Genomic DNA, 15,936 nt, shown 5'->3' on the forward strand with positions numbered 1-15,936 from the left:
CTTATGGAGGACATAGGCAAGCTGAGTTGGGTGCAACCCACAGTTTCTGATGCCACGAAGATCACTACATTCTTCAGAAAGAAGCACCAGGCATTGGCTATCTTTAAGAGCCACAGCAAGCTAGATATGGTGCGGCCATCCAAGACAAGATTTGCCTATATGTATTTGGTGCTACACAGGCTTTTCAAAAAGAGAGATCCACTATTACAGACAGTTGTGGATCCAAAGTGGAGAGATATGTATCATTAACAGACAGAGCCCACCAAATACATACAGAGACGGATACTGGATGAGACCCTCTGGACGGATGTGCAAACTCTCTTCGTGGCTTTGCAGCCAGTATTTGTACTTCTGCGAGTCACAGACATGGAGGGCTCCACTTTGAGCTTAGTGTACCACCTCTTCATGCAGATGAAGAGTCATATTGCAGCCTGTACGTCCCTGACACAGAATTGGTAAGTAAAATCTTGATTCTTGATGGCCGATTACAGAATCTTGATTCTTGAGTCTTGACTTACTAATTGCTCCACTTCTCTGTTTATTTTACTCTTGCAGCCGAGATGATATATTGGCTATTGTGGATTATCGATGGGGGTATATGAGTCGCCCCATTCATGGGATGGCTGCATTCCTCCATCCTTTCTACAAGACGCCACTTCTCTTTCATGATAGGGAGCTGCTCACCTTACGAGATAGGTACATTAATAGTATGTATGATGTGGAGCAGCAATTGGAGATTGATGCGGAGCTCTGCAGCTGGGTCAACAACTTGGGACCCTCATTTGCTAGAGCTGTTGCTCTTAGACCAGAGGCCACCAAGCTTCCTCTTACTTGGTGGCAAAACTATGGAAGACAGGGTCTTCCACAGCTTACAGATATAGCTCTGCGAGTGCTATCTTAGGTATGTATATCATGTATGTACTATGCCATATGAACTAGTCTTGTTAAGCTTGTTGGGAATTGCCGAGCTCACATGAATGAAGCACTTTTTTTGAATTGGAGTGCAGGATTGTTCAGCAGGTGCTTGTGAGCGCAACTGGAGCGCTTACTCGCTCATACATACAAAGATACGCAATCGTTTGAGCACCTCTCAACTAGAGAGATTGGTCTCTTGTAGGGCCAACATGGAGCTCGTATGAGCTTATCATGCTTTGGGCACCCCAAAACAGAGTTTATCCTATTCATTCTCTTATGGGGATTGGCCTCCCATTTACATAGCTTTTATACTATAGTATACACACAGTTGAGTTGTTGACACTCCGTGTTCTCTTTGGTTTTACGTTGAATAGTGGATCCAACACGTGTCAAGCTGGTCCCAGATCCTACCACCATTGATGAGGCAGAGCAACGGTTGAGAGATGAGCAGGACGAGATTCTTTGCCTCATGCATAGAGAGCTGGAGAGTGTAGACAGGCGGGTGACGAGATCGAGAGCCCGGGCTTATAAAATTCAGCTACATGAGGGACCTGCAGATGCAGAGAGTTCTGGCCGGAGAGGCGCCCGGAGAGGGAAGCTGCCTATTCAGACTCCTCGAGCACGTGCGAATGAGGCCGTTCGCCTCATTCACACTACCCAGCAGGATGATGCAGAGGTAGGGTCAGGGACATCGGAGGCAGCCCACCCACCTGTGCCCATGATGACAGGGCTTGAGTATGATGACGAGGGCAATGTCATCACGGAGGGTTATATGCTTGATTCTCCAGGGTCATCATCCTCATCGGATGATGAGTTTTGATTTGGATTACCTTAGTTTTGATTTGGTGTTGTATGGACATGGCACATTTTGTCATTATTCATAGACTCATTTTCAAATTTCATCATTTTTTGATGTGAATTGTGAGTTGTCACGACTCACTTGTGACAATGTGACTTGTCTTAAGTAATAAGTATTAAGTATTAAGTACGATTAACTTATTAAGTATGATTGACGACTTGTGATTCTAATTTCTCACTTTTGAATTAGTAGGTTTGTGACCTTGTTGTGTCTCTATTTCGAAAGTTTTATATGTCAATGTGGACATGGACTGAAATTTTATGTAGGTGGCTGAAATTTTCGAGATTTTATGTATTTTTACCTATGGTACGTATTTTTTAGTACCTTAAATTTTTTTCCGTACCAAACAACGTACAGTACGTACGGATCCGTACAGTACATAACGTTTGGTACCACCTTGGGGCGACAAGGTCAACATGCTAGAGTGAGAAGTGCCCTCAATCCCTATAAAATAGATAGAGCCGTCGTTCGAATCAGCCTCATCCATGGAAGGGTTGAATTCTCTGTAATGACTTGTGCCGATACCATAGAGGAAATTTGCCACATCAAAATCCCGTGCACTCATCTAATATGTCCCCGAATCCTAGATTGAGAGTCAAAGAGAGAGGCATTCCTGGTCATTCAAATATGCCAAAGACTTGACCATCTGAAAATATGATATAAATTCAGCCGATCCTCCTCAAGTGAAACATTAGGGATGCAACCAAATATCCATTGACATCGAGTAACACGAGAGCCTGTAATGGCCAGATTTATTCGAGAAATCAAGTCCCAAATATGTCTCTTAACTAGGAAATACACAAACAAGTGTTGACAAGTTTCAAGATTTGTAGTACAAAAAACACAATGACCAAAAGCTATCTTGTGACGTCGAAGCTGGTCCCTAGAGGAAGCCTACCCACCACCAAGACTCTCCAAATGAAAACCAGGGTTAGTTCCGTACGTCGTACGACTGAAACCGCACGTACCTGCCGTACGGTACGGTACCGTACGGATTCGTACGATACCGTACGGTTTTTTTTTTGGGGGGGTGGTGTTGTTGTTGTTGTTGTTGTTGTTGTTGTTGCATGGAGCAATTTCAGTCTTCTAGAGAGCCATTCATCGCCCTTTGCAGCCTATAGGGAGCTGTTTGTCAAGAGCGTGTGCACTTGCCATTGCCATATTAGGCAAGCGATCATATTGCCTGATGAGGAGGAGGAGGCAATCTTCATGGAGCTCTATAGTGAGCTTGTGGCAGCAGATACTCGCAGCACCAGGAGTCAGCATGGACGGGGCCGAGCAGTTGGAGTTCATAGGTCTCCTCCTTCGGTATCGGCAAAGGGTGGCCTTCGCACATATGTGAGACGGGGATCCTCGAGCTCCAATCCCCGCCTTCATGATGATATTCCATTGTCCCCTCATGATGATACCCCATTGCCTAGAGAGCCCTTGTTTGATGATGATGACAACCTACTTAGCGAGAATGATCCCCAGAGTGTCTCGTCCACCTTCGAAGAGTCCTCTTCAGAGAACTCTCTTGATGGACACTCTAGTAGTGATCATGTTGATGATCATGCAGACGTTAGTGATGATGTAGACTTTTGATATGTTATAGCTCTCTAGGCATTGGGCATCTATCTCCTTCTAGCCCATCGATGATGTATTGTAGTATGTAGTATCATGTATGTACGCATGTTGGCGGTCGCCCATGCCATGAGTTTTTGGCCTATTCTTTTGTAGCAATTTTGTACTCTAATGGCATGATGAAATTATGTTCATGGTTCTACTATTTTGTAACTTCTTGTCTACAATTTTTAAGTTTGGGAAGTATTTTTTTTTAAAAAAACGTACTAATATCGTACCGTACCTCAAAAAATTTCAAGGTACCAATTAGTACCGTATTTTATCGTACCGTACCGTATCGTACCTTTCGTACTAACTAACCATGATGAAAACCTTTCCTTGATACGGAATCTTGGAATGCCAACCCCTCATCAATGCATCTTTCCACCAGCTTGTACTACGATGTAGTTTCAAAACTTTGTTAGCTTTCATTGAAACCCAGCTCTTATCTTTCACCAATATATGATAAATTGCATTCGCTGAACGGGTGGTGAGATCCTGTGGTTTCTTGAACATCCAATCTTCCCATGGATACAAGGCATTTGAATTTGGAATGCTACCAAAAGAACCAACTTTCTCATGAATCAATGCCCATAAGCCACCATACCCTCTAGGCACTCGAAACAAATGCCGAAGACGGCAAAAAGAAGAAAGGTGACTCTGATTGTGCAACGTGGCATCCTGAACCTGCACTACACCCAATCTAGCCATGCGATTGAGTTTTAGAGGAGGAGACTGTGGCCATTGTATAACTTATGAAGTCACCAACACTTCTCCTTGAAAGGAATTTACTGAAGTTCTATTGAGAGGGAGATGCCATGAGTACGAGCCAGGACTTCTTGCCAAGATGCAATAAGGTGAGAAAGCAGAGGAGAGTCTGACACTGTTATGTTCTGAGATCCATTCACAATATCCCACCACGAAGCAATAACATGCATGTTACCATTCCTAATTCCAACCCTCTCAATAACATTCTTTGCCATTGCCACCCATGGCTCCTACAGTAAGCATAAATCTTGAAACAAAGACCGACGACGGGCCATGAGGTGCAACGAAACATCCAGCAAAGCAGCACCCCCCATCCTTTTGGAGTAGAACATGATCCCAAGAAATCCATGTCTGCCCACACTGATTTCCCTTTGTCACCATATGGTCCATCTCCATTTCTGGAGCCACTTCTATGGGACTGTCACTCCATAGAGCGGCCAGATTTGTACCATGTTCACATGTGGCCAAGCCAATGTCCCATGTGAAAGGGTCAGTCATTTGGTGTCACATGGACGGGAACCAGTTTTGTGCCACCCGTGTGGCCAGTATTGTGCCATATGGATGGGAGGCTGTTTGCTACCACCCATGTATGACTAGGATTGCGTCTTATCCATGGGACTATCACTCCATGGTAGGACTGATATTTGTGCCAACCTTGTCTATGGGATTGTCACTCCATAGGAAGGCCTGTGCCAGGACTTGTGTTTTGCCTATGGGACTGTCACTCCATAGGAAGGCCTGTGCCAAGACTTGTGTTTTGCCTATGGAACCGTCACTCCATAGGAAAACTAGGACTTCACATTTCTGTCACGCCAGTTTTGTGCCCGACAAGAAATCTTTATACAAGTTTCATGAAAGGGAGATTTCGTCCATTACATGTACACATGCATTTATGTTTGCATGCATAAACTTGTTTTCGCATAACTTGTTCTCGTGTGTTTGCTTGCTATGTCGTGCCAGTACACTGGACGGGGACGCCCCCAGTGTACCGTGGGTGTGCTGTTTGCTGATAAGTTGGTGTGGCGTGTGAACAGGTTCTTAGTATTACCCTTTTGGACCTTTTCAAATGTAAAATCCCTTAGGTAATGTCAACCTTAATATTTATAAGGTTGAGTGTTCACACACATTTAAACATTGGCTGGAATGTGGGTGCCCAACATTATTAAAGTTTAATGATAATAATGTAACAAGTATTGCATGAAGAAATTCCTTTTCCCCACACGTGGATGGTTGGTGGGAGAGGGATTGATGGAAAGTACTTGCCTGGAAGCTGGACCTGCCTGCCTGTACCCGCCTTTGTCTACCTGCTGTACCCGTCTTTGTTTACCTGCTATACCCGCCTCTGTCTACCAGCTTGTACACGCCTCTATCTGCCAGGACGGTGACTTTTTCCCATGATTACCTTGACCGCGCCCTCACATTGTGAGGAGCCAATGAAGGTCATTTGGGATATGAGGAAAATTGGGAGCAAAGCTGATTCGGGAGCACCAGGTATTGCTCCCTCCGTGGTATTTCACCTTGCCAGGCGTTAGTATGGGCGTGCCTGTTGGTGCACGGTCCTGGATACCAATGAGGGCAGGTGTTCACCCAGTGAAGGTGGGAGATTACCTGTGACTTAGTCTACTCCGAGAATTGATTCTTCACCGACAAAATCTTATTGTTTACCAGTTGTACTCACTCCTTGTTATGGAGAAATCTGGCCTAAGGCCCGTGAACACTTGTACATATAAATACTCCAAGAAATACAACAGTATTGAGGGGCGGGTCGGCCCTTCCCAGCCCCAGTGATGGTGTCAAGTGTTCTTTGTTATTTTCAGTTTTAATGTTGCAGTTGTTGTACATTGTTTGAATTAGTTAAGTGATCTAAAATATGTGTATTTTATCTTCCGATTTGTCAGGCCTCCTGTAGGGAGCAGTTACACCCTTCTTCTTCCAAAGCATAAATCGAAGAGGCTGCATAAGTTGAGAAAGAGACTTCCTAGACCAAGGTAGCAAAGGCAAAAAATACGATACCATATTGATCATAATCACCTGCGCCACCTTTAAGCGAACATGTAATGGCCAACCCTGAGATTTCCAATACACATACTTGTCCTCAATCTTGCCTGACATCCAATCCGACAAGGCTCTGTGAGGAACATCAACCCCAATGGGATAGTCCAACTATTTAAAAATATTGCCATGGGGGATAATTTTACCTTGCTAGCGTAAATTAGCCAAATCCACCTCTGTGCAGCTAAGAAGGATGATTTGTGCATATTAATACACAACCCTGAAGCGAGAGCAAATAACTTCCAAGCGTCCATAGTTTTATCAATATTTGATTTTTCAGCTCAAGTGAACATGTCATCTGCAAAAGCCTGACCAACAAACTGCTCTCCGCTAGGCAATCGCAAACCAACAATCTCTCGATCAGCCACCAGCTTGTCAAGATAAAAAAGCATAGGGTGAGTGAAAGTAACAAAGAAAAGTGGACTAAGCGGAGCCAGCCCGATATATAAGCTTAGACATGCGAGCACCAAAACCCATCGCCAATTGAACCATCACAACTTCCTGGTGAGAAGCCTTAGCATGGTCTATCCCAATCTGGACGTTAAGAATACTATGCAAAATATTTCGGCCCTTAACGAAACCATAATGACGAGGGTGAATAAGATTGGGAAGCAACTTATGCAAACGATGAGCCAAAACCTTCGAAAGAATCTTATACATTGCCCCCATGAGGGAAATAGGTCCCATTGACGCAATTGTCAAATAGAGAAAGATGTGCATCCGTAACCTCATAAGAAACATCTTGAGAGGGACCAATCAAAGCTTTACAGAAATCCATACATAAACCTATTACTCTGATAGGCTCCGACACGAGGGATCCTTGCTCATCCAAGAGATACACAATATTCTCTCTAGCATCCTTTTGTTGTAAGCGTGCATAGAAATCATGCATCTGGCAATTACTATCTAAGAAAGCCACATTGGCCATTGAGGTGATAGCTCAAGTGGTGAAGGTGTTTGCCTAGGACCAAGAGGTCTTGGGTTCAAAACCCCCCTTGGTGCTTCCTTGGTGGCATTGCCTGTCAAATACCCATAGGATCTCCTCGTAGAACGCTCCTGATACAAGACTCGAAACCTGCAAAACAAACCAACAAGCGTGAAGGGGGTGCAGGCCTGACTCACCTCCCAACCTTGACAGCCGTGGGCAAGCCCACAAGTCTTGGCTGCCCCCACCAAGCCACGAGATGAGCTAACTAGTTGGATGTGCCGACCAATCTCTACCTCGTGACGTCCCATACCGCCACGAAGCTACCCTCGCGGGCCTCGAGACAACTGCCGGCCTTGGCTGCATAAAGCAGGTGCACGTCTGCACTAGATCCAGGCTCCTGACCATAGAGCTCTCACAAAGACACGTGAGACTCTATGAACTATTGACTAACCTTGGCCACCCTTTTATAGACTCTTGGCTGGTCACCGGGCGTCCACACTTGGGCGCCTGTCCGTCCATGCTTGGGTGTCCGCTCGTTAGTCTATCCCTAACCCAGCTCGCCAATCAGCCTGCCTAGCTCCAAGCTTCTCCAAACCTCGAAGCTAGTCTTGTGTGTGTGTAGCACACGGTAGATACACCATATGATCTCCTCGTAGAACGCTCCTGATACAAGACTCGAAACCTGCAAAACAAACCAACAAGCGTGAATGGGGTGCAGGCCTGACTCACCTCCCAACCTTGACAGCCGTGGGCAAGCCCACAAGTCTTGGCTGCCCCCACCGAGCCACGAGCTGAGCTAACTAGTTAGACGTGCCGACCAATCTCTACCTCGTGACGTCCCATACCGCCACGAAGCTACCCTCGCGGGCCTCGAGACAACTGCCGGCCTTGGCTGCATAAAGCAGGTGCACGTCTGCACTAGATCCAGGCTCCTGACCATAGAGCTCTCACAAAGACACGTGAGACTCTATGAACTATTGACTAACCTTGGCCACCCTTTTATAGACTCTTGGCTGGTCACCGGGCGTCCACACTTGGGCGCCTGTCCGTCCATGCTTGGGTGCCCGCTCGTTAGTCTATCCCTAACCCAGCTCGCCAATCAGCCTGCCTAGCTCCAAGCTTCTCCAAACCTCGAAGCTAGTCTTGTGTGCGTGTAGCACACGGTAGATACACCATATGATCTCCTCGTAGAACGCTCCTGATACAAGACTCGAAACCTGCAAAACAAACCAACAAGCGTGAATGGGGTGCAGGCCTGACTCACCTCCCAACCTTGACAGCCGTGGGCAAGCCCACAAGTCTTGGCTGCCCCCACCGAGCCACGAGCTGAGCTAACTAGTCGGACGTGCCGACCAATCTCTACCTCGTGACGTCCCATACCGCCACGAAGCTACCCTCGCGGGCCTTGAGACTGCTGCCGACCTTGGCTGCATAAAGCAGGTACACATCTGCACTAGATTCGGCTCTTGACCATAGAGCTCTCACAAAGACACGCGAGACTCTATGAACTATTGACTAACCTTGGCCACCCTTTTATAGGCTCTTGGCCGGTCACCGGGCGTCCACACTTGTGCGCCCGCCCGTCCATGCTTGGGTGCCCGCTCGTTAGTCTATCCCTAGCCCAGCTCGCCAATCAGCCTGCCTAGCTCCAAGCTTCCCTAAACCTCGAAGCTAGTCTTGTGTGCGTGTAGCACACGGTAGATACACACTGTGCACATGACATACTCTCTTTCCTCTAAGAGCTCACTCCTGAGCTCACTAAAAAGCTAGGGTAATCTCTCTGAAGGGTAGTCAATGTCTCCCATGTAGCGTCCTCCTCAACACGATCCTTCCACTTGATCTTGTATTCCGTGATAAGTGTATTACGCAATCGTCTTTCACAAAATCCAAGAAGCTTTTCAGGTTCGTGTGGAACAAATGTCATGTCCTCGATATCTATAATTTCTTGAGAAGTAACTAACTGGTCTGTTCCACCCAGTACTTCCTTAAGTCTACTAACATGAAATACGGGATGAACTTTCACATGAGAAGGCAAATCCACTTCATATGCGATTGAACCAATCCGTCGTGCAATATGAAATGGTCCACAGTATCTAGGGGATAATTTCGGAGATCAACCTGTCCGTAAAATCTCGGAATATTTCGGAACTCGCAAATACACCATCGTTCCTTCAGAGAACTCTCTGGGTGAACGATGTCTATTAGAAAAAAATCTGTCTCTGTCTTGAGCACTTCTAATAGATTCTTTTGCAACTTGTAATATTTCTTGCATATCTTGCAAAAATTACACGTTGCATCATGCTGAAGTTTTGAAAATCCCGCTGTAGCAGGTGATCTAGGTTAAAAACCATACATAAGCATGAAAGGACTAAAACCTGTACTCGTATGCTTAGTACTATTATATGCAAATTCTAACATAGGAAGATAATCTTTCCATGAACTCTGTCTTTTGGAGACATATGCTCGAAGCATATCCTCCAAAATCTGATTAACTCTTTTAGTCTGGCCATCAAATTGAGGATGATGTGAGGAACTTAAATTCAAAGTTGTTTCCAACTTCTCAAAAACAAGCCTACAAAAGTTCCTTGTAAACTTAGAGTCCCTATCACTGACTATGTCTTGCGGTAACCCGTACAGTCTAAAAAATTGCTGGATAAACTGCCGTGCTAATTGCGTAGCTGAAATGGTCTTCCGTGTCGGTAAAAATCTAACCATTTTTGTCAAGCGATCCACTACAACCCAAATAGAATCGTGGCCTTGATGTGTTCTTGGCAATCCAGTAATAAAATCCATGGAAATACTTTCCCATTTATTACCTGGGATTTGCAAAGGATGCAACAACCTAGCTTGTCTAAAGCGTTCATCTTTATTTGCTTGACAAACTTGACACTTGAGAACATAATCTTCTACATACCCTTTCATCTTTGGCCAATAAAAGGTGTGTTTTACTAAAGCTAATGTCCTGTGTATCCCAGGGTGTCCAGCAGAAGGGGCATCGTGACACTCCTTATGAATCTTAGACCTAATGTCCGGGATCTGTGGTACACAAATTTTATCATTACGGAATAGTAAACCATTCCGAATCATCCGCTGATCTCTTGCAGTCTGAATGGTAGGCTGCTCAGTCATTGAGTCTTGGTCAATCAATGAGCTCCCGTCCTGGATCTTGTGCTAACATGGACCAAAATAACTATCAGTTCTGCAAAGCCCTCTCAATGATTGAAATAAGTCAGTAGAAATCTCGGTGAACGACAAAGTTTTCACCTCTCTAATTTGACTAAGCGTATCTGCGACACTATTCATGGATCCTTTCGATAACGAATCTCAAAATCAAAATCTTGCATTAACTCAATCCATCGATTTTTCCTTCCTCTCAAATCATCCGCATCACACACATACTTGATTGATTGATGATTAGTCAATACCACAAACTTGGAGCCATATAAATAATGTCTCCAAACCTTGAGAGCGTGAATGACAGCATAAAGCTCCTTCTCAAGGGTTGGCCAACGAGATTGAGTGTCGTCTAGTTTTTTACTCTCGAAAACAACAGGTCTACCATCTTGAAATAGAGCAGCCCCGATTGCATAGTCACTGGCATCAGTTTCAAGAACATAAGGCCGACTAGGATCGAGTAATGCTATAGGTGCTTTCTTGACTTTATCTTTCAAAAGTCCGAAGGCCATATCCAGATCGTTATTCTAAGTGATAGACTGATTCGACTTACGTCCACGACCTTTCAACAAGTCGGTCATCGGTAGTGTGAGCCGAGAGTACTCCCGCAGAGATTTCCGAAGAAAAACAACAAAACCGAGAAAAGAACCAAGTTGTTTCACTGTCTGCGGTAGAGGCCAGGCCAGAACTTTCTGAACTCGGTCATAGTCAATGCTCAATCCATCTCTAGTGATCTTGTGTCCCAAGTAAATGATGTCTGTCATAAAAAACTCACATTTACTTAATTTAGCATATAGTCAATTCTGTCTTAAAATAGTTAAGACAATCGTGAGGTGTCTAACGTGACCTCAAGAGTACGACTATATATTAAAATATCATCCAGGAAAACAACCACAAATTTTTCCAAATGTTCACGAAAAAGATCGTTCATCATTTGCTGGAAAGTGGCTGGAGCATTGATTAACCCAAAAGGTAATACGAGAAACTCGTAATGGCCATACCTAGTCCGAAAGGCGGTTCTTTCGATTTGCCTTTCATGAATACGTATCTGTTGATAGCCAGTATGTAAATCTATCTTTGTGAAATACTTCACTTCGGCTAACCGGTCAATCAGGTCATCTGATCTAGGGAGAGGATAACGGTTCTTGATTGTCACCTTGTTCAATCTCTTATAATCTATACACATTCTCCAAGTGTTGTCCTTCTTTCTCCTGAGTAACACAGGTGCACCCTAAGGTGATTTACTTGGACGGATCGTACCCATCCTCAAATAATCTATGAGTTGTTCGGCCAACTCATCTTCCTCAGCGTGGCTCATCCTATAAGGTGGAATACTAACAGGTTGAGCACCAGGGACCAGGTCAATACGATGATCTACTGCCCTTTTAGGTGGTAAGCCTGATGGCAGTTTCTTAGGAAATACATCTTGAAACAAATCAAGTATATTCTTTAATTCTTTGCTTTCAAACACACTTAATTCATGGACATCCATAGAAGGTATGAGAAATGAAGAAAGTGGAATCAAGACACAGTGAAAAGCAGTATACAAAGAAGAATCCATTATATTTTCAAAATCAACATTATTTACATGAGGTTCCTGAGAGGGATCCATACAATCACTTAAGATACTATACTGGGTGTTCCTATGTTCAAAAGAAAAAATATGACTAGACTAATATATCTGGACTTGAAGAGTCTTAAACCACTTAATCCCTAATAACAAGTCTACATGCTCTAGATGCATAATGTAGCACTCCAGAGTATCTTTGTAGTCCTTAATCCGGATCGGTAGCTTCTCCACCTTTCGATCCCATACTTGCCGACTTGCTAGGCGTACCTCATAGGTATGATCGCTAGGTGTTATGTCAAGACTCAATTTCTGCACAAGTTTGTAATTAGCAAAGTTGTGTGAGCTGCCACACGGTCTAGAAGAATGTGGATTCTATGGCCATTCATTTCTCCATAAACTCGGAGAAGATCATGCAAGCCAAAAACTTTAGAGTTGAACAGATAATCAGAACATGAACTAGGGCGAGAAAGTACAGTAACTGACGTACTTGTCAAAGACAACTGGTTAGCTGTCTTTGGTTTGGGGCTTGCGTTGGTCTTGGCACCCTTCTGCTTCGGGCACTCGTTACGCATATGCCCTTTTTCTTTGCAGATGAAGCAACGTCCCTCCTTCTTGAGCTTCAAAGCCTTGAGGAGACGTTTTTTCTTTGCTGGGGTCGAAGTAGAATTCTTCGAAGGTTGGTCCGAAGACTTTCCTTCTGTCGTGCTAGCCATCGGTGCGGAGAACTTTCTTTTGTGCTTGTTCCCCTACTCGGTCACGGGTTTAGACTTGGAAGAGACCACTTTATCGTCATAAATATGAGCGGAATGAATGGCCTTGTCCAAAGTTTTGCATTTGTTGTTTTTAACTTGTAAACGGTACGAGCCGGGTAAACTGGCTATGAAGAAACCCAAAAGAGTAGTAGAATCCATCTTCGTAGCTTTCATCTGCAAGTCCCTAAATTTCTGGAGATAGACCTCATAAGTGAGGTTCTGCGAGGTCATGGTCAAAGTAGCAAACTGGGCAATAGTCATCCTCTTTTTTGAGGAATTCTTTTTTGAAGACTTCTTCAAACTGTGCCTAAGTCGTTGGTTTAGGTTTGAGTTCTTTCCACCAAAGCAAAGCTTTGCCTGAGAGGAAACCTGCTGCTAACTAGATCTTTTTGCTATCGTCATATGGATGAAACTGGAAATGGACCTGCCACTTATGTAGCCAAGTGTCCACTATCTCCTTGGTACGCTGCTTTTGCTCGTCCCCAAATTGTTCCAAAGTAATATTGGGGCCTAAAGCAGATGCCAAAGTATCCATACCCGAAAGAGTAGATAGGGTAGTGGTCAATAAAGAGATGGAGTTCTGTAAAGCCTGCATCTGCGCGGCGACTTGTGCTTGACGTTCTGAGAGAAAGAAGCTTCGAAAGCAACTTTAAACTCTTGGAAATCAGATTTTGAAACAAAATCGTCGAAAAGATCGCCATCGGTGGCTTCCATAGCCGGCAAGTCTTCACGTTCGGGAACGGGTTCCATCTTCGATTCTTAGGTCGACATCTTGAAGAGGGCAAGATGAGAGAAAGCTTGGCCTTGTACAAAGAAGAGTACTAGAGAGCTTGAGAGCTTGAGAGATGTGTGGCAAGAAGCCTCCTTGAGGGGAATTTATAGGCTTCCCCAAAAGCATAAGTAGCTTTTGCTTTTGTGTTTTAAAAAAAAAATATACATATATATATATATATATATATATATATATTCTAAAAAAAAACACCTATAAAGCAAAGCGTTGTTTTTTTAAACCCTTTTCTAAGGTTCAAAAAAAAAAATGAAAGCAAGGGGTGGGTTTTTTTTTAATTAAAAAAAACCAAAGCTTAAAAAAACTTGACCCGGCGCTTGCATTTCGAGTTTTTCTGCAGCAACCTCAGCGCCGCCTTCATGCCACCCGTAGGCTGTTTTTGTGCCTGCGTGTACCAGCCACCTCACCTGCATGCACCGATTGGAGTGCTGCCTATGCGCCCATACTCGCCTGCTTGCCTGCGTGTTTCGCCTGCCGGTCTGAGTTAGCCCGCCAGCCCACCTGCATGCGACAGTCATAAAGGCTGCGACAATCATACTTGCCCGCCTGCCTTCTGCTCTCAAAAAGGCTGCGCAACCCCTCAGGTGTCACACAGTTACAGCCACACAGCCATCAACAGCCATCCCTACTCCCTCTCTCTCTCTCTCTGGCCAGTTCGCTTCTGGCTCCCTCGCCTCCAGTTCGCTTCTGCCCAGTTCGCCGCCCAGTTCGCCTCTGCCTCCCTTTCTGGCTCAGTTCGCCTCCAGTTCGCTGCCCAGTTCGCCTCCAGTTCGCTGCCCAGTTCGCTTCTGGCTCCCTCGCCTCCAGTTCGCTTCTGCCCAGTTCGCCGCCCAGTTCGCCTCTGCCTCCCTTTCTGGCTCAGTTCGCCTCCAGTTCGCTGCCCAGTTCGCCTCCCAGTTCGCTTCTGGCTCAGTTCGCCTCCAGTTCGCTGCCCAGTTCGCTTCTGGCTCCCTCGCCTCCAGTTCGCTTCTGCCCAGTTCGCCTCCAGTTCGCCTCTGGCTCAGTTCGCCGCCCAGTTCGCCCCTGCGTCCCTTTCCCCACCCACCCCTGCCGCCGCCCAGTTCGCCTCTGCGTCCCTTTCCCCACCCACCCCTGCTCAGGCCCCCAAGGCAGCAACATAACTCTCTCTCTCTCTCTCCTCCCTGCTTGTGGGAAGGACTGCAGAGTGATTTGGAGGAATGGCCCCGAGTCTCCAAGAGAAACTCGAGGCCCTCGAGATGGCAATGAAGGCATTAATCAAGGAGAACAAGAAGACATCCGATTCCAACCTCAATGAGGTGGAAAACAAACTACACAAGCACATCATAGCTCTCGAAGCACGGGTCACGAACCTCGAACAAGAGAACACGGCACTCAAGGAGGAGGTGAGTGCATTGAAAGTGGAAATGGTAGCCATCAAGAATGCTGAGAAGGAAGAAGGGGAGATCAATGACAACACTCTAACGGCCATCAAAGAAGAGATCTCCAAGGAGATCACAAAGGACATGGAGGGAAAGCTCGAAGCTAAGCAGTCAGGATGGGTCGAGGTGGTGAAGAAGAACATCCGTAAAGAAGTGAGGGAGGAAACTCAAAGGGAAGAAAACCAAATCATTCACACCACCATTGAGGAGGAGAAGATGAGGCATGCCCGTCGCCTCAACATTCGAGTCACAGGTATAGCCGAGACACCCGACTCCACTCCCGAGAAAGATGGACAGCTTCTATGCATGAAGCTCGGCTACAAGGAAGAGCACCCTCTCCCCTTCACCAAAGCATGGAGAGCCGGGAAAGACTCAACACGCAAGCGAGCCCTCATCCTACAGTTTGCAGGAGAGACGGAGAGGGTCACCTTCATGAGGAAGAGGGTCATACTACGGGGTTTAGAGGGAGCTCCTATTTTCTTGGATGATGATCTCACGAGGATGCAGCTTGAGCATAGGAGAACTTGCATGCCACGAGTCTTACACGCGAGGAGAGAAGGCAAGAAGGCCTTCTATCGAGATGGTCGGGTCATCATTGATGGCCGGCCCATGGATTAGCGGTTTGGGGCCTATGGGACACAGACCAGGCCATTGACAGAGATACACATAGCAGTATGGAACTGTAATGGTTCACTATGGGTGCAGCCTGGACGACTGGAGCATGTTATGGTGGGGAGAGACATCATACTTCTGACAGAGACACATCAGAGCCCAGAGAGAGGGCTACCTCGAGTAGAGGGATTCCAGTGGGAGTCAGCATACAGGAGGACCACACGCCAGGGTACCTCGAGAGGGTCGGGGGGAGTAGCAGTCCTATTCAGACGGGAGCTACAGGGGAGACTGAGAGTGGTAGCACAGGATCCAGAGGCCAGATACATGTGGATCAGCTTACAGCTCTCACAGGACAGGGTTATATACAGCTCTATGTTACTTTTCTCCATCAGGATCCTCCTATGTCATTACAGAGGACATGCCACAGGAGGAGGAGATAGGAGCCTCGCCATACACTTGTCTGTCAGAGGAGATTATGCATTATTCTACACTAGGGGAAGTATTTCTTACGGGCGAC

General features: G+C 45.8%; 2 protein-coding genes across 4 annotated transcripts in view; both read left to right on the forward strand.

The window, feature by feature from the left end:
• Window positions 1-15,936, forward strand: part of LOC147632713 (uncharacterized) — a 113,982-nt gene that overhangs the window by 78,341 nt on the left and 19,705 nt on the right. The window lies entirely within an intron of this gene.
• Window positions 367-901, forward strand: LOC147632714 (uncharacterized). Its single transcript, XM_086807534.1, has 2 exons — window positions 367-455; window positions 556-901. The coding sequence occupies exons 1-2, from the start codon at window positions 367-369 to the stop codon at window positions 899-901; spliced, it is 435 nt and encodes a 144-aa protein (XP_086663660.1).

Source organism: Cibotium barometz, chromosome 13 (genome assembly GCF_041138505.1).
Source record: "Cibotium barometz isolate CiBa-2024 chromosome 13, ASM4113850v1, whole genome shotgun sequence".
Lineage (NCBI taxonomy): Eukaryota > Viridiplantae > Streptophyta > Polypodiopsida > Cyatheales > Cibotiaceae > Cibotium > Cibotium barometz.

What these genes read in the sequence shown, in the direction of transcription:
- LOC147632714 (XM_086807534.1), top strand. Translation starts at nt 367, where the DNA reads ATGGAGGGCTCCACTTTGAGCTTAGTGTACCACCTCTTCATGCAGATG. An exon ending in ACGTCCCTGACACAGAATTG is followed by an intron (nt 456 to 555) that starts GTAAGTAAAATC and finishes TTACTCTTGCAG; the next exon opens with CCGAGATGATATATTGGCTA.